The 19,432-nt window shown below is 43.4% G+C and overlaps 1 protein-coding gene across 2 annotated transcripts in view; it reads left to right on the top strand.

Moving 5' to 3' along the window:
- Positions 1-19,432, top strand: part of MAP3K5 (mitogen-activated protein kinase kinase kinase 5) — a 1,111,277-nt gene that overhangs the window by 654,627 nt on the left and 437,218 nt on the right. For both annotated transcript variants that reach the window (XM_078649188.1, XM_078649189.1), the window contains exons 9-11: positions 709-868; positions 11,973-12,126; positions 13,348-13,455. In XM_078649188.1, coding sequence (XP_078505314.1) covers positions 709-868; positions 11,973-12,126; positions 13,348-13,455 — 422 coding nt within the window. The remainder of the gene's footprint in view (positions 1-708; positions 869-11,972; positions 12,127-13,347; positions 13,456-19,432) is intronic.

Genomic DNA, 19,432 nt, shown 5'->3' on the forward strand with positions numbered 1-19,432 from the left:
AAAGAGCTGATACCCATTTTCCCCTCTTCTTTGCCAATCTTCCCACACACTTCAGGCCACGATATGGCCAGATGCCACTCTTTTTGTAATCCCACCTACCCCCAATTTAACATTACTAATATGATTTCTCCACCCAGACTCACACTTTCCTTCCACTTCTTTTAAAAACAATACCTTGTCTCATGCAGCCTTCTTTCAAGAGTCCAGCCTTCTCTTGATCTCCACAAGTCCTTTTTCTTGATCTCCACAAGTCCTTTTTCTTGTGTTTTCCTTCTGCAGTTGAAGAGAATTGCCATTAGTATCCCCATGCACAGTCTGTTTTCAATTTCCGCTGGAAGTTGTTATTTAGTGCTTTAACCTGTAGGTTTACAAGACACCTTTTCATAAAAGCGCGCATCCAAGGCTGCCGTCGTAATTTGGCGGAGTGAATGGAGGAGGCGGGTTTTGATGTTTCATGTTCATGTTGTTGATTATGACGAACAAATGTTGGGAAATATTTGCTCACATGTAGAATATTACTAGCTTGTATTGTACAATCTAAGAAAACTTCAATTAAAATAATCATAAAAAAGATAACTGCACATCGATAGAGGGTTAGATACCTGCTTTTGTAGTTTCTGCGAATCACCTTTGCTATTGCGTTTTTAGTTGTCTGGTGATTCTTTTTGTAGCTGGGCTCAATGTATCTATCTTTATTTCATGGCACAGGAGTAAAGCTCAGTAGCCTGCTTGGTAAAAAGGGGAACTTGGAAAACATTCAGCGTTACTGGGATGTAGGATTCTTCCTCGGAGCCAGTGTCCTCGCCAATGACCACATGAAAGTGATCCAAGCATCAGAAAAACTCTTCAAGCTGAAAGCCCCCGCCTGGTGAGTAGCAACAAATGCCCAAAGACACAGAATTGTTACTGATGTACATTGTTGGAAACCAATGTTGGAAATACGTTGTTCAAACATATCCGTTTCTTTCATGAATTAGCCTTTTTTCCTAATTTGTTGATTTCACTGAGGAACGCACGTCAATGGAAATGTAAACTTTTCTTTAAATCATAACATGGAACCAAAGGAACATTATTTACATCTAAGAAAAAATGTCCAAATATATAGGGGGTCTAAAGACACTGAACTAGGCAGACAGTAAGCTCTAGATTTCACTGGATTCCTTTGGGTTGCTTTAGTTTAGGCAAGTCATGACCGGTCCAGCTGACATCAATCCATCAAAGAAAAGCAAAATGAATAAAATGTGTAGGTGAGCATCCTACTCTGTAGGGGTAAATCTGAAAACCTGGTCGTTTAGAGGTGGGTGTCTGTTCAGTCTTTCAGAAAATGCTATATTTATTTTGTTTGTTCACTTCTAAAGCACACTACCACACCAAAGTGCCATTGCTCTAGGAGCCATATTAAAATCATGCATGGCCCTAAGAAAACAAGCATGACCTGACCAAAGACAAAGAACCAACCAAATAACACAATTAGAAGAGAATGTGAGTAAAGCTCTGAAAAATGTAATGTGATATTCGTAAAGCATAGTTAATTCAGTGTATATATATATTTTATTTATTTATTTGAGGTTTTATAGAGCGCAAACGTGAACCGTTAGGGTATCAGAGTGCTTTACAGGGAGTACACGTTATGTACAGGTTAGGCACAGGCAAAACACAAGGATGGGGATAAGGGAATTGACTACATTATTAAAAAAGCCAGAATTATATACAATAATCAGTACAGTACCATAATCAGAAGAGTGACATGTCAGTGCTAAAAAGAGAAAACTAGCAATTGTATAAGAGGGGAGATATGATAGCAAAAGGCAGAGCGAACCAGCAGAACATTTGAAGGTGTGAGAATTGGTACACGGAAAAAGGGCAAGCAGTACAGGAGATTATGCACAGAAACAAAAGCCATGACAAAAGGCGGTATACGCAACAAAGGAGAGTTATTGGAGGAATTTGCTCATTAGGAAGGTTTTAGCTTCCTTTTTGAAGATTGACAGAGAAGTTATTCTTTTGATGGAAGATAGTAGCGAGTTCCAGATTCTTGGTGCAGCCCCAGAGAACGCTCTGTTATATGTTTTTTCCTTGCGGAAGCGGGGTGGCTGGAGCACATGGTCTCTGGCAGACCGGGAGTTTCTGAATCTCCCTGATACCACGATTTTCTGGGCGAGATATGCCGGGGAGTTCATGTACAAGGTCTTGTGTGTGATACAGACCAGCTTGAGCTGGATTCTGCCTTCAAAAGGAAGCCAGTTCAAGGCCTTCAGATGAGGTGAAATGTGGACACATTCTTTAGAACCAGATAAGAGTCTAGCTGCTGCGTTGAGGCAAGCTTTTAGAGAGGCCGTGGAAGTCTTTGGTAGGCCTGATAGAGTAGAGCAGCCGTATTCAATTCTGGAGATGACTAACTCCTGAACTGCGGTTTTTAGGTCAGCGGTTTCAAGGAGGGGTTTTAGTTTTCTTAAGTAGCTCAGGTGGAACCTGACAGTTTTGGCCATCGAGCTAAAAAACGGTGATGGATCAAGCCCTGATCTTTTGACTGGGTATGAGTGTTCTGTTTAATTCAGATGCTCTGTCCATCACCACCCCCTTTTCTGAATCGTTTTGGCCACTATAGGAGTGGCAGGGTATGCTCAGATGTGAGTCCCTTGCTCACTGCACCATCAGGATTCAAGCAAGCCGGGCCGAAGACGGCTGCAATGCCAGAAACCGGTCCCCGGAAGCTTGTTTCCTTTCCAGTAAAGAATTGGCTTGGTAGTTTGGTCTGCCCTGTTCCCATGATGCACTGGGCCAGGGACAGACTAATTTGCATGTAACCAGGTTCTGAACTGGGATGGTGCAGTGAGCTAAACAACGGTGATGGATCAAGCCCTGATCTTTTGACTGGGTATGAGTGTTCTGATTAATTCAGATGCTCTGTCCATCACCACCCCCTTTTCTGAATCGTTGTGGCCACTATAGGAGTGGTAGGGTATGCTCAGATGTGAGTCCCTTGCTCACTGCACCATCAGGATTCAAGCAAGCCGGGCCGAAGACGGCTGGAACGCCAGAAACCGGTCCCCGGAAGCTTGTTTCCTTTCCAGTAAAGAATTGGCTTGGTAGTTTGGTCTGCCCTGTTCCCATGATGCACTGGGCCAGGGACAGACTAATTTGCATGTAGCCAGGTTCTGAACTGGGATGGTGCAGTGAGCTAAAAAACGGCGATGGATCAAGCCCTGATCTTTTGACTGGGTATGAGTGTTCTGTTTAATTCAGATGCTCTGTCCATCACCACCCCCTTTTCTGCATCGAGTTGATGTGTTCATGCATATTCAGGTTGCTGTCCAAGGTTGTACCGAGAGATTTGGCAGAATCCACTATGGTCAGTGTGCAGTTGAGTGCTGTGATCGAGTTAATCCATTCCAGGATGTCATTGGAGATTTTAGTGGGGGAGAAGATATTTCCAAGTTTAAGCTTAAATAATCGACAAGCGTGCTTGTAACTTGTGATTTGAAGCAGAACCAAGGACACTACTCTTGGTAGCCTAAAGAGGAATTTGTCAAAGATTGGCCGTTTTTGTAGTAAGTAAAGTGAACAAAGCACATCATCCTAAAAAAACACCATTTGCTTCAACTTGAGCCGGCACAAGGACCATTTGGCTTCTGACATTTAGTAACATTTAGCTCACTTGCTAATCTCGTGGCCATGTTGTGAATGGCCAGAACCTGCAAAATTACATATTCATGAAGGCCGAGGCACTGGGTATTTTGTCGTCCATGTTCCTAAGAAGACAAGTCCCAGTGGCCTTAGACTTCCTACTGTGGGTGAATAAAAGTCAGACTCTTCCTTAGAGAACCCTTTCCATGTCTCACTGGCACCTCATTGCAAACCCTGCATTTTGCCATGTTTTTCACTCTCTATCTGTGTCCATTGTGCTTTCCATTTTATTTATTTCTCATGTGCTTTCCTGCCGTCCAACCGTTGTGTTTTTCTCCTTCTCCATCGACCACTGAAATAGATGTACTTCTTAGTCCTGTGGACATCATTGTAGTTAACACTCCACAGTCCAGCAGCAGCATTTCCAATGAAGTCAAGTTCAGAAAGTTTAATGGACTACCAAAGACACGGAAGTTGGATTTTTTCTATTAAACGATCATAGTACCTTAACAGGATGTGACCTCCTGTGACAACCATCTTACATCGTGCACAGACTATGCAAATCATCTCAAGGCTGTGCGTTTCTTAAAGGCTTAGTATGTAGACTAATTGGTAGGTAACCAGGCTCAATGAGAAATTATGTTACAACTTTGCATCAGATTTTGCAAAGTTGGGTTCCCACCTCTGTTCACTCTCTCTGTTGCCTATTACTCCACTTCACTCTACTCTACTGCTGACTTAAGGGACACCAGTCTGCAGCACTGAAAGCTTTATGCTCACTCTTCTGGAATGTTCTGTAGTCACTGTTAAATTCCTCTGCGGTCGCCTGGATGTAGACATATTCAAAGTGGGCGATAACAACGCACAGTGTCTGCAAAGTGCTTTTGGTATCTGTCCAAAGAGATAAGACTTGTTGAACATGTTACATCTGTAGAAAGAACTGTTGCATCACCTAGCCTCCTGCAGGCCATTGGAGTTATGATTCATTTTCAAAACAGAGAACGCAAATCTCTGGAGCCATCACAGACCAAAGCTCATATCCGCTCGAGAAAAAAAAGTGTGAAAAATCCCGTCTGCTTCTCCACTTCTTGCTAACGTGCCCAGAGCTGTTCATTATTCTGTGCGCTTGTGAAGCAGCAGGGGCGACACATGCTAATATGACTAGGTTCAATAAGCAGATACTTCTACCAAATAACTGCTTCCAGTTTGATGTGTATTGATGTGATTGTACTGCTCTTTACCTTGCCAGGACATTTTCTTTCTGCTTCTATTTCTAATTTTGTCAGCTTTACCCCTACTTCCAACTTTTTCTGTGTCCTCCTCTTTGTTAAACTCTTTCTTGTTGTTTGCACCATGTGTTGCACCTTCCTCTTGTATCCAACAGTGCAGCCATTATCCACAGGAAGTGTCAATATTTAGGCGTCCTGTGGATAATGGTCTCAAACTGACCACAAATGTTTAGGGTTAATTTGTGCAATAGTCGCTTCATCAGTAAAACTGTTTTTTAGGGTTAAGGAGGAGATAGAGCGGCATGTTATACTGCGTTAAACGTAGTTCTCTGGCACACCAAGTATTTTGAACTGAAAATATCAATGAAAAGCCTGCACAAGAAAGACAACTCGCTGTTACAAAACAGGCTGCTGGACACACTGTATAACCAAGGGTGATATACATGACTTAAAGCACCCTAATAAATAACACATGCAAGGACCTGATCAAATAGTGAAACTTATGGGATTGGAATGTCTGCACAATAGAAGAAGACATATGGTAGAGGCCTTAATCGTTTGCCCCCCCCCCCCCACCCCCCTCTCCGCCCGAGACGTTTTGATCAAGACTAGTTTCAGGCGAATACAGCTCAAGAGTCTACACAGGGTGACCTACTCCAGGGAACAAATGCATGCATGTGAGTAAACCAAAGACTGCCAGTTTATGAGAGGGGTGTGTGGCCATTGGCACATTTTTGCTCATCTTATTGCAGTGTCGACTTATTAAATCTATTGGACAGCTGACTGTGGGGAATTGGAGCAAATGACAAGTGGAGCCCTGGAAATGCGGACTTCAACGATAAGAACATGGGAGACCATAGAGCTGACTAGATACCAAAAATCCCTAGTGTATAAAGATCTTACTTTAGCAGAGGGTGATATCATCTGAAAATGGGGAAAAACAATGCTGCCAGACAATGTCCACGGTGTCGACCCATACACCCTGAGAAGGTCCACTCGGTAGACCCACACACCCTCAAAGGCTCCACCTTTGAAGGAGGTAGGCCCAGGAACGTACAGTAAACAAGGTGGAGAGAAGATGTTGCATTTTTTAAAGCCAGATGACCTTCTGCCACTTCCTTCCTTCCCACTGCAACTAGAACAAGCCTAATCTTCACATGAAAGCATTCCTCGCACATAGCCAAAGCCACATTGAGAAGAGCACCTACAAGACAAACTCCACTTTATTGTGTGCTCCCACAACCAGATGTGCAGCTGTCTTGAAAGTAAAAATGAGAAACTGCAGCCCTCATTACATTTTGACTTTACCATGGTAATCATGTTAGTCCCACCATACTCTTCACAGCACATATCATCAAATTGTATTTTGCATGGCAGTATTGTACTTTACTCCACATTTCAGCACTTCGCAAGCTCTCCTCAAAAGTCTTTACATTTTTCTGCAACAACGCTTGTTCATTAATCATTTAAAATTAGCTTAATAGCTTGAATCTACAAGAAAGGCAGGATCCACAATCTTAGCATGAAAAATAATTTCTATACACTTATTTTGGAGCATCTGTCATTTGGGTTTAATGAGAATCACATTCTGAATCCCATGCAGGAAAGTTCAGAGGGGAACTGTCCACTACAGATGAGATATAACTTCACTTGGTCATCTACAGATTCTCCACCAAGAGACATTGGTCAGTCTATACACAAATGGCATGTACAATGCAATATTAATAGCCTTGCCAGATATCCCAGAAATCAACCAAACAATGAATCCGCTACGCCAAACGCCTTGCATGAATGCAAAGTGCTGTGCAGTCCCAGCTATGAGCAATGGAAAGCTACTGTGTCACAAACAACTTGCAGGTTAACCCACCAAAATCAAAAGTAATGACCTGGGGGAACAAGAGCAAATGAGAAGCTTTAAAGTATGTTACTTATAAGCAACCAGACACTAAAGGCAACGAGTACCTTTAGATGGCTAGAAGTAACAATAAACCATTCAGTCTCGGGGGGGGAAAAGCCACATCAAAGGCGTGCTAACTAGAGCTGAGTGTGCTGCAAAGGGAATAGTTCAGTTTACCATAGAACATGGCCATGTAGATTCCAGGATCATCATTTCTGCTGACCTGGCAAAAATAGTTGGCATCTTATGCTATTGTACAGAGGTCTGGGGCACCTCAATCAATCGGTCATCCATAAGCTGCCTGGAGTAGAGCCTCTAGAAAAATATATTTTACCTTATTCAGCATCCACTGATTCCCTTGAAGAGACTTGGGCTATACATACATTGGGTACAAAGTCACACATGCACCTCCATCTGAAGGGAATTCAGTATCACTAATCATTGCATTGGAAGATCTTGGAAAGAGAGCTTTTTATACAAAAAAGTCAATGTCCCACTAGTGGAAAAAGCTTGCTGAACTAAACCCGGAATGCATAATAGATCATCAACCATGCACCAACCTCACTAAACATCTTGCCACAAACTTGCGTAAAGAACCCTAAAGGAAAGAAGAACCCAAAAAAAGGAAGTAGGACTCCAATTAAAAAGAGTATTTAATGGTCAAAACATGTCTCTACCACACTGAAGGCTGTTATGTTTCCAAGGAGATATCCTTATTAGAAAAAACTGTTGGTCTTGATGAGACATGAAGAGACATCAAGTTGGTTGAAAAGCAAGAGCCTTCCTATTTATTTATTTGAAAAGTTTTATAAAGCACGAACATGAACCTTACAGGTATTAGAGTGCTGTACAAAGAGGCGAAAGCATGAATAAACTCAGTACAATGGAAGTCAACACTGTCAAACCACAAGGAGTAAACAATCAAGGTCAGGGCACCAGGTAGTGGGCCCCGCTTATCCAGTTTCAGACGAGCCCTAGAGTGCGAAAGAATTCCTGTAAAACTCTGCAGAACTATGATAAAGTGACTCGTAATATAGTTAAATAAATGACAAATCTGTAGTCTGCCCAGTTAGTATATAACCCCTTTCCTTCTGGGGGTCCACCAGCAGAGGATGCTAATCTGAAATAAGGTGGAATAATGATAGTATATCATCGGAACTCCCACCTACACATTTGGATGTTTCCCTTGTTTCTGGTTAGATCCTGTGCGGTCATCAGATCACCAAACAAATAGGCTAGCTGGCAGACATACATCCAGTTCCTAGTTGTGATTGATGCTCAGTCCCAGGTGATGCTGCCTGACTGTTACTTGAATCTCCATAAAGACATGACCTCAGCTGATCTTGTAATGATGCCTTGGGCCGCTATTGTCCCCAAAGGCCCGCCCCGTGTCTGCAGATAAGGGTGAAAGAGATACTGGAGCTTGTGGAATCCTGATACCGAGGATGAGCCCCCCCATCTCCCTCAGGAATGCCCAAGTGGGGAAAAAGATACACCTAGGAAAAAGATGTTACAATGAGCCCAGCCCCTCCACCCTGTCTATTGATGAGGCACTGATGATGTTCCAGCTGTCAGTATGTGGTTCCTTCGTAATCAAGTAAGGCGGTCGCCCACTGCCTCTGAGCCACTTCCTAAGAAACCGTCCTTGCGATTGCAAAGAAAGATCCATGTCTTTAGATAAAGGCAAATATGACAAATGGAAATGTTTGTGAACCCTGTAGGCCATAAGAATTCCTTTGTCATGTGCATTTCATGTACGCAGTAGCAAACGTTTCATTATAAGAAGCTACTTGAATCCCAACAAAAACCAGCAAAACAAAAACACATTGATTGGTCAACAATTCAATCCGAGCTACCAGGCCTATGGTAATTATGAAACCCATGAGAACGCTGCAGGCCCTTTTTGTTTCACCCAAGCTTTGCAGCTGCTCCTAAACAAACTGAAATCTGTGTTAAACTCTGGAGGAGAATGAGGAATAACCTGGGGAAATTGAACTCTGAATTACTGGTTTGTCCTGTCAATTCTCATTTCTTAGAGGAACCTGGGGCGATGACCTGTAATGCCCGGTAATCCCTGTACCCTCCTCTCCCCAAAGAGTTATCAGGACCCCTGGTATCAGAAGCGTGAGGGGACATTTGATTACCACCTGAAAATCAGGGGCACTTATAATGGCCTCTTAGTGTATGTTTTAATATAGCCTTATAGCCCGCCGTAGAGGGCTATACCGGCTATTAAAGGCCCTCTCCAGCATTAAAGGCCCCGAGCCGAAGGCGAGGGCCTTTAACAAGGGAGAGGGACTTTAATAGCGGTATAGCCCATCTACAAAGGGCTATAAGGCTATTAGAACCTTCTGTCACTAGAGGACAGAATGTTCTAACAAAAAAAACAAAGCCTTTTGGGAGCGTGAGGGGATTGGAATCCCCTCAGGCTCCCTGAAGCCTTTGTTCACAGTCAGAGCTGTGAACAAAGAAACATTGGAATGTTGGAGCTCCAGGCTTATACCAGCCATTATAAGCCCAGAGCACTCCATTGTTTTCAATGGAGCTCCCAACATTCCAATGTTCTAATGATAAATGAAATCTGCTGAAGTGAATATTGTTGAAGCTGTTCATCTACCTGCACCACAGTGTTAGTTTCATACCAGTCAGATTGATGGCAATGTGGGCATGTAGGGATTGAAGTACGGCTTCATGTATGATTATGCCAATCAGTAAAGGAATTCATTGTGCCTATACTATAGACTGCACTATGTTTATTAAGGCAAAGAATTCCAAAGATCAAGGGATTAGCTGGGCATGAAAATTGAAGTAGTGAAGTCATCCATCAATTGCTAGAGACAATTATTCCAGTGAGAAGCCAATAATGGTAAGGATGTACACTCTCCTTTCACCTCCGCCTAAAGCGTACATCTCTATAGAAATAGTTGTCTGTTCTTCTTCGACCAGGCCAACAAGCTGTATATCTGTACATGTATATATGAATGGTGTCTGGAATTGCATGAATGTTTGTATATTTGTTGTGCCTGTGTGTGCATATTTGCCTGTCCCTGTTGGTCGGTATGCACAGGGGCATTGAAGTCTGTTGGTCTCTGTGTCTGGATGGGTGTATTTTTCTTGCTCTCGGCCTGGGTGCCTTCATATTCTTCGGTCTGTGTGCATACCGGTGTAACTGTTGGTCGATTGCTATAGTATATTGAAGTCAATGGGTGCCTGACCTCTCCATTGGTCTCTCTGCCTGGGTGCTTGTATACCCGTTTGTCTCTGTGTACAGGTGCCTGTCTGTCTCTGTGCTTGCGTGCTGGTATATCAGTTGGCCCTGAGCTCATGCCTATGTTGGCCTGTGTGTGAGTTTGTCTGTCGCCATGTTGTTCGGCAGTTCTATGTGCGCTGTATATGGCCTCTCTGTTCCACTGGCGTCAGCACACGCTGCATAAAAGCTAACCATATTGGCTCTTTTGTCGCTTGTTTACTAAGGCCTTCCTCCTACACTTTCTACCACAGGAGCCCAGGAAGTGTACAGAGGAGATCAAGTTCCTTGCCACACTCCTAACAAGCATTGCCACGCCCATTAGGTGTGGGTTTTTGTGCGCGCGCGAGTGTTTGGTAATATTTAGGCGATTTCTGTGTATGTTGGCCACCAGCTTCGTAGAACGAACATCTCATAATGATACAGCATCTGGGGCTACACCAGTGTGGAAGCTGGGAGTAGGGCCACTTGTGCTGAGCAGGCTGCAAATATTTGTAGAGGTAATCTGTACCCTTAAAGAAGAGTGTTACGAAAATGAGTTAGAAGTTGAAGTTTACATTGTAAGATGTGAGCTTAACCGGAATACTCAGCAACATATTTCATATTGGATACATTTGGAAAACTTATTGAGTCTTTAAGAAAGCTGTAAATCCAACAATATGTTAACTTGACAGCATTGTGAAGCAAAGGAATGCGGAAGGGCAATTAGTGAATAGCACTATGTCTTCGCCAAGCCCAGAGATCCAGAAACTATGACGTTTCTAAATTTAAAAAGCCATAAATTAGCAGTTAAACTGTCATTCTGTCTTAGTAAAAGCATGAATGAACTCCCACTACGCCTCTAGCTACATATTGTAGTTGCCCACTATTCAAAGGACTAAGTGATGAAACATCATCAACAACTCTTGGATACTCAGATGGAACAATATATCCATCCTTAATTGCACCCAGTTGAAGTAGCAAAACCATTACTAGCTGTGCTTGATGACAATGGGAAGTGCATCATTTGTCAAGGCCGTCCTGATATCAATCCTATTGATTGATTCCTCTATCTAGGAGTTGGCTGAGGATTAATATAGGAAACGGGGTCTGTTATGTTTCATTTTAATAGTCATGTAGGGGAAAGAGTATAATCCAGAATTCTTTACGGAGGGTCAAGTCGTTCTAATGAAATCTGGGTTAAGCCTTACCAGATGTGCAGATTTTGCTAATCCTAGTCATTGAAATTATGATTTAAATATTTGAGATGCCAATGCGGACATGTTGATTGCAGAACTCCGCCATCAACACCTCGGTCCTTCCAGCTATCTTCACCATTTCTTGTATCCTAAGTGAACAAGCCGCGGGTACAGGAAATCCCTGATGATCCACTGTGAGTCCAGCTCCCTGGTCCAACTATTTTGTCAATGCTGTTGTTCTCATTTTAAAGCTGTGAACTTAAGCTTTACAGCAAATTGTTGCTTCTTCTAGATCATCACACTGATGAGGTACCATTACTTCTGTAGTGCTTCATAGCTTTGTTTGCAGTGTGCTGTCCTGATCAAGGTGAGTGCCGGCACTGTGCTTCCAACCTGATCCAAAGAGCTTCCTTTTTTTGGTAAGCACTCAATGCATATGATGCTGCCCGCAAGGCTTGGACCAGATAATAACTAATCCTACGTGACTAATTGAACACATTTGTTCATAGGAAAGGCAGTGCCGCAGGGGATTCTGGATTCACTGCAAGAATTAGGAAGTTGTCTTTGTTGCTCTGTGGGTGATAGCACATTGAGTGATTTTCTCTGTTTTGTCTTCTCTTACTGCTGAGACTGCGGCAAGCTGCAATCAGAACGCTGGTGTGCTTGTAGGTACCTATTGAAGTGGTACAGTCATCAAATTCTTTTAGATATCCATTTACGAGCCTAATAGTTATCTAAACTGTTTTGTTTAATTCTTCAATCACCGTGCTCTATATATCACTGGTTCATTCTAGGTACATCAAATCTACTGTGGAGGTCATTTTGATGCATCAACATTTTAAGAAGCAAAGCCCTGAACAGCATGTTGCAAAACAGGAACTTGTGGACTTCTGGATGGACTTCCTTGTCGAGTCCACAAAGACCGATGTTGCTGTAGTTCGCTTCCCAGTAAGTGTTTTTTATCCACTTTTCCACTATGTTGTCTACATAAACGAGTAATTTCTTACATATCTAGCAGTTACCAATCATGCATTTGTGTGTGTGTGTGTGTGTGTGTGTGTGTACACGTAGACACACGTGAAATATGAAGACCTATCTACGTTTGATTTTGTTTCCTGCACTTGTGATAATATTCCTCCATTACCGTTCTCAGTTGAGTAATGGCTCTGTTACCTGCAATACTGTCTTTTTTCTGAGGAAACTGCGCTGCACTATTTAGCATTATGCCTATTCTAAAAAGTATCCAAGTCTGGCCAACCCATCTTGGTACAGGTAGCATCGGAGCACCTGACTAGCTATTGCCCAACTGGTATGAGCCAATTTAGCAAACACATCTCCTTTAAAGATACTCACCATAGCGAACCAGTTGCTCAAGCTCGTGCAACTGGCTGTCGGTCACTTATTAAATTGGCTTGACCAATTTTCAGTCCTACTTACCAGGTCCTGATAAGAAGTTGTCGAGGGTGTTAGCCAAAGTGAATGGTAGACTTACTTAAGGGTTCACACCCAGCCATCATTTCTCTGATGAACGTTGTCTGCTGATGTCCCAGAAGTACACGTGGTTCATCAGCATAGGGATAGACAGTAAATACTTGGTCAAAATCTCCCTAGGGAGTATGGCAACCATTGTCTAGTACAGGTCACAGGGATAAAGTGTCTATTACAAATATTAAACTAGGAGGAGTCACCCTTAACCGCATGTTCGCTAGCGGGTTTTCCCGCTGCGCGCTGGATTTTTTAAAAACCCGCGTTACGTGACAAAGCCAGCTCGTCATGCGCGTAGCGCAGGTAACGCCCATGACGAGCTGGCTTTGTCATCTGCGCTGAAGGGGTTAAACCTGTAACTGTGCTCTGAAAACGAAAACATTTGATGGGAGCATACATGTCCTGCATATGAAACGCACAACGTGAAACTTGTAGGCACTTTGTAAAACATCTGATTGATGCCTCTGAGTGTCACACATGAAACGCAAGTTTGGGTCAAGCGCTGCTTAATTTAACACCACTCCACAATCAAAAATGAGCAAGGTAACACACAAGGTCTAGTTAACAACATTGCCTTCTTTCGGTTGTTGGTTTGCCTTTCCTTGGCTCAATTTTCCTGACCATCTAGCTCATTCATCAGGAACCTATTTCATTTGTAAACATGGGTTTCCTTCTGTCTCACAGGTTTTAATTTTGGAACCAACAAAGATTTACCAGCCATCCTACCTCTCCATCAACAGCGATGCTGACGTGAAGACTGTCTCCATATGGCATGTGTACCCGGATGACAAGGTAAACCAAAAAGCACAAGGTCATTCAGCAAGGCTCCATGATTGGTTTTGTACAAAAGGGTCACCATATAGTAAAACAAAGGGTTGTGTATGTCGTGGCTAAAGAAAAAGAAACAAGCGTCCTTTACTTGACCATTCCAAATAACTTTTGCTCTTAACAAGGCTCTGATTTTACACGGTTCATTTGATATTATTTCCCTTTCGTTCAGTTCATCTAAACTGGTGCACATAATTAACTATCCCACATGGAGTGGAGTGCACGTTTCTTATCTGTTGGAAATGTATTTTTGATGGGATAAGCTCTATGTCAATGGATCTGATAAAATGGGTGACCCTATACATTCATCGTCCACAAGAAAATTCATTTTTTCCACACAGTCAACATTATAAACTCACATTCTACCAAACAAGCACAAAAAACTGAGTGTCCTTTTGCCTGTCCCCTGAAAATTGATCCAAGTCTTTCAGAGATTTGAAGGGACATCTAAATCAATGCAGTACTAACCGTTTGTTTTTTTTGATGGGTCACAGTTTTTAGCCTCTAAGTAGGATTATAAGGGGTAGGCCCATATACCACCAGTGGCGACTGCTGGAAATCTCAAGGGGGAGGGTGTGGGGTGGGGGGGGGTCGAGAGGAGGGATTGAAAGGGGATTAGGGAAATAATTGTAATAAAAAATAAACATACCTGTTCAAAGGTTGCCGGCCGCCTCAGTGCTCCTCTTCTCCCTTAATGGTGTCCAGCAGTCCATTGAACACCAGCACAGGCTCCCCACTCAGTCCCTGTGCTGCTCTCAATAGCATGAGCAGAAAAACAACCACAAATGCCAATACTGATGAACAGTTTCTGAACAATTAAACCGGCGCATAAGGTACAAGTCAATATACACCCTTACTATTTAATAGTGTTTATTATTAGAACCATATTTTAAGTCCACTTTTTTTCTTTTAAACAATACGCATCTTTATAGACAAAAAACACCACAATGAACATTTCGAAAAGGAGAAAAAGTAGAAAAGGAATTTCACCATATCACACAATAACCAACCCACACTTTAGCTTGTCACAACATTTACATTCATACTTCAGCAATCAGACCACATTCCTCATTCATCAACACCTTTCATCACACATACATGCTTCTTCCACCTCCTTGGTATTCCAAAGGATTCTTGTCATCTACAATCATACACCAAGGATCAATCACCAAACAAGGGAACATTTTTAATCTAACTTAGTTGTGCATCACACCAAATCACAATATATTTGTTAAATTTAAAAACTATTTAGAAATGCACCTCTAGACTAGCATGTTTGGAAAATACAATTGTTTGGTATACAACAAACAGGTCTACGCATTTGAAACCCCCTGCTTCCTGGGGTTTTCCTCAGGACCAAAACAACTATTTAAACCTGATCGCCAAATGATCAACAAATTCTCATCAGAACAACGTATAGGGTAGAAATTGTCAAGTAACGTGGTGTTGTGTTGAATGGAGCTTTAAAAGTGCTTAAAGCTCAAATCTCAGAGAGCCTGCGTCTTCGAGCTACAAAATAGCAAAGACGGGTTCAGTGAATAATCCGTCTCAGGCAGAACTCTGTTTCTTAGAGTTCGAATATTACAGAGGCACGTTTCCAAGAATGCCCGCTCGGTGTGCGTCACGTTTTCAGCTGAACTCTATTTCTGTTCAGATTTCACCATTTCTTCATTTTCAATCGTGCTCTCAAATCCTCAATATCATGAGAGCAGTGCCAGGATTGGTCTGAGCAGCTTTGTTTGCCGCCTCAGACAATGCCTTGGAGTCTGTGCTGTTTCTCTAACCCGGCTGTGCAACACAGCTGGGTTGGAGAAACCTAGGTGCACATGACGGTTTGACCACTTAAGACGGCTGGCCAAATCGTCATGTGCACTTAGTGTGCACTGCTCTTCCCCTGCTGGCTGTGATAACAGCCAAACCCCGACTGGCCACGACTTGGCTGGCTCTAGAGGTAAATGGGGAAAAATAAAATGATAATAAAACCAATTTATTATCATTTTGTTTCCCTCAGGTGGCTCTCAGTAGGAGGTGCTACGCTCCTTCGTCATAGCGGAGGAGCTGCCACTGTATACCACAAGGAACTGATTATGTGACCCACATGTAAGGAAAGCTCCCCTGTGGCCGCCCAACTTCACGAGAAAAGGCTGCCAAATAACCCTGGGACTCGTTGAACAAATGCAGTGATCCACCACACAAGATCTGGACCTGGTCACCTTGTCCCGCACCATTAGTCATATTCCATTAGTGAGGTGATGTAAGTACATTGCATGGACAGCCCTGCCCTTTGACCTTTAGCAAGACTTGTGTTGGTCTCGGTAGGTTGCATGCATATAATAGCAGTCTAACTGCATAGTGCTGTGTAGAATAAGACTTTTATTTCATGTTTGTTATCAGATGGAACCGACCTACGTTTATGACTTATGGAACATTTTATTCCATTCTATGTTCCCAGACTCCTCATTCCATATGTCTGTCTTAACATGGGGCTTGTGTTCGGAGAGAGCCAGATCTTCATCTAAGTTGTGGCTGTTTATGGCATACAGTTTATATTCATACTCCGTGAAGTGACATATTCTCTTTTTTTTACCCGGGTGTGGGCAGCACTCAGAGAAACCACATTTTCATCATTGTATAAGACATAGATGATTACAGTTCTACAGAATGAAAACATTGTGTATGAGACTGGTACTTCTGCCAAACATTACCACTTATTTTTAAATGCAAAATGAATACTGAAAGAAGGCATTGGTTTCATGCGCATTGCCGCTCACCGTGCCTGCAGCACTTTCTATGCTGACATTTAAAGCTGAGTTCAATAGAAACATTGGCAGAATATAATAAAGAAATTAGGGAGTTTAAATGACTAATCAAGTCTAATATTTATTTAAGTCATCATTTTGCCTCTTTAACAATGAGGGACAGTATACAGAACAATGAGTCATATGGTTGTCAGTTCCTTGTGTGTCAGGGCACATTGAATTTATCGTATTCTCAGTAGCGGCCGGTGTATGGGACGAGTGGTGACGCGGAAGAAGAGGCACAGGGGTCGCAAAGAGAGAGGGGAAGATTATAAATAATATATTTTTTTTTAATGTACCTTCAGCCGGCCACGTCGCGCTCCTCTGCTCTCTTCTTCAGGCACAGGCTCCCAGAAAGCCCTGCAGTCAATCCTGAAACTGCTCTCATGCATGAGAGCACCTTCAGGATTGGCCTGAGCTCCCTCGAGTTGCGCTCCAGGACAGACTGGGAGTGCTCTCTCCAACCCCAACAATGCAGCTGGGGTTGGATAGAGCTTCACTGGCCATGACGGTTTGGCTGGCCCGAGACGCCATCATGCGCAGTGAAGGGAGTGCACTACCACTCCCCTCAGTGCGGTCATCCCCCAGGCCCTTCCCCCAAAACGCAGCAGGGAAGGAGAAATAAAACGAGTGTTTTATTTTTCATTCCTGCTGTTTTTTGGGGGTGACGCTCCTCCCCCATAGCAGAGGCTCAGATGCGGTGTATTCTACAGACATCCTTCTCTCAGAAATGGAATCCATTGTCAGTTTGGTTTTGATGCAATCAATACATAGGGGTGCATTAGCACTACTTAAAGCAATACATTAAATCATACAAACAGGCCAAGCAATGTCAAATACACTGTGTTAGCCATAGGGCACTCCTTGTGGGGTGTGAGGAAAGCACATAGTAGTGAAACTATACACCAAGGTAGGGTACCAAGTACACCATACTGTAAATGTGGTGGATTATCTGTTGCTCTTGTACTGAGAAAGATTAACAAAATAAAAACAGAGATTTAGGTATAATTAGCCATCAGTAGAAAAGGCTAATCAGAGCTTATTGATCAGGGTTGTGGGCAGAGGCGCAACTAGAGCCACATTCCGGGGGGGTGGGGGCTACTAAAAATTTCGCGGGGGCTCATTCTTCAAGCAATAGTCAGAGTGGAGATGCAGGTGCTCTAAGAAGGGGTGAAAAAACAACAAAGCCTCATTAGCAAGTAAATGGTTTTTTAAAGACCTGTGAACTACTTGATGCGGCTGTGTGCGCTCAGGAAGCTGTCACGGCCCGGGCTGACCCACACGACCTGGGGGGGGTCAATGGTGGCTGAAGCCTTTTCAATCCAATGGGCGTTGCGCAACTTTTTGAGGGTTACCCTGTTGTTAGATGTCAGTGTTATAGATCCACTCCACCAGGGCTTGAGTCGGGGTACCACGCGGGTGGATGGCGTCCCACCACTTATTTTACTGAATGGACACCGTCCCCCCTGCCAATCAGCTGAACTTCACTCTTTGTCCTCTCCGGGACGAGATCGGAGCTCACTCAGCACACTGCTCACGCGCCGGCTTCTCAGATGGAATCACATCTAAGAAGTGAGCAAGGGCAGGCAATGAGCCTGATGGTTCAAGCCACCTTTCGTGACGTCACTTCCTGTTGTGACGCCACTTCTGGTCGTGACGCCACTTCCGGTGACAGCGTCCCCACACTTCTGTTTTTTAGGACTCGTGCCCTGCACTCCACAGAATTGTTTGTTCTAAATGAAACCCGGGGAAACAGGAAACATTGGAATGTTGGTGTAGATGGCCTGTATCAGCCATATTGGCCCTGTGCACTCTATTGTGTGCAATTGAGCTCTCAACATTCCACTGCATAATAAGGGGTTATCCGTTATTGCCCTGCAGAGAAGGGCAATACGGCTATTAACAACCCTCAAGCCAAAATAGAGCGTAGTGGGAGCAGGTGCTGCCTCTCATCTGAATCATAAGAGGAAAGTAAACTGTTCCCTTCTTCCATGGCCCTTATCTCTGATGCAGATGTTTCAGACACGGCACTCCAGGGTCCACCCTTACTTTCTAAAAGGAGAGTGCAAACCTTATTGCCACAGAGAAGTAGAAAAATAAACAAACAAGTTAGTTTAGTTTACTTTTTACACATTTTATCGGGCTTCCCTCTTAACAAAGCCAGGGGAGAGCCCGGACAGTGTGTCTGAAATGGGGCTTCAAAGTAGTAGGAGCGCTGAAGGAAAATTAAAAAAAACATTTCTTTCCAGTCAAGCTTCAGGTGAGAGCCAGCTTCTTCCCTCAAGACGTTCACTATTTTCTCTATTGTTTGCATTTAACCCTGAATGGTGGAGGGTTGGGTCCGTGGCTTTGGGGATGGGGCTGAGACCCATAGCACACCCGTGAACATGGAGCTGGCAGTCCAAAATGCGGAGGCCAAATGCGCAGCCCAAAATGCCCCAGTAACTGTAATTATGGCCTGCAGAGAGTCCGTTCTGATTAGCGGCTAGCTCAGAGACGTTTTAAGACATGGGCAAAGCGGACAATTGCCCAGGGCCCCCACCTTCCAACAAAGCCACTTAGAATGTGACTTTTCTCGCTTTTTTACCTTTATTCCTATCTTAACGTCTCTCCTACTTCTCTGCCCACATCTGACTCTGCCTTTTGCTATCCAGTATCCTCGGGCAAGACTTAGTTTAGCCGTTTTTGTGTGACCCTTTTACTGTACGTTTCAACGAGTAATACAATTCAAAGCTGTTCCGGAGAGCACACCAAAAATATGTCTTGCATAGGGCCTCCCAAATGCTTTAGATGTTACAGGGCCAGCTCCCAGCATTCCGTCCAAGTTACTAATAGTTATTACTTTTCAACAATCATTTCCCCTTCAGAATCACTGTGATTAGCTTATTGTGCACAAGGGACCTAAGTATGTTGACCTCAAGGGGAGGTACTTCTAAATTTCGCCTTTGAACATGGCATTTCTGAGCAGCAAAAGCGTGATATATATATATATATATATATATATATCTCTCTGAAATAATAAAGACCTGCATTTGCCACGACATACTGGAGTCCGTGACACTCTCTTCGCCGACTGGGAAGGGGGGAGGGCCAAAAAACAATTCGACAAGTGGCTGCTGCTATGTGCTGTCCGTCCTTGACGG

The sequence above is a fragment of the Lissotriton helveticus genome, chromosome 6 (assembly GCF_964261635.1).
Source record: "Lissotriton helveticus chromosome 6, aLisHel1.1, whole genome shotgun sequence".
Classification (NCBI taxonomy): domain Eukaryota; kingdom Metazoa; phylum Chordata; class Amphibia; order Caudata; family Salamandridae; genus Lissotriton; species Lissotriton helveticus.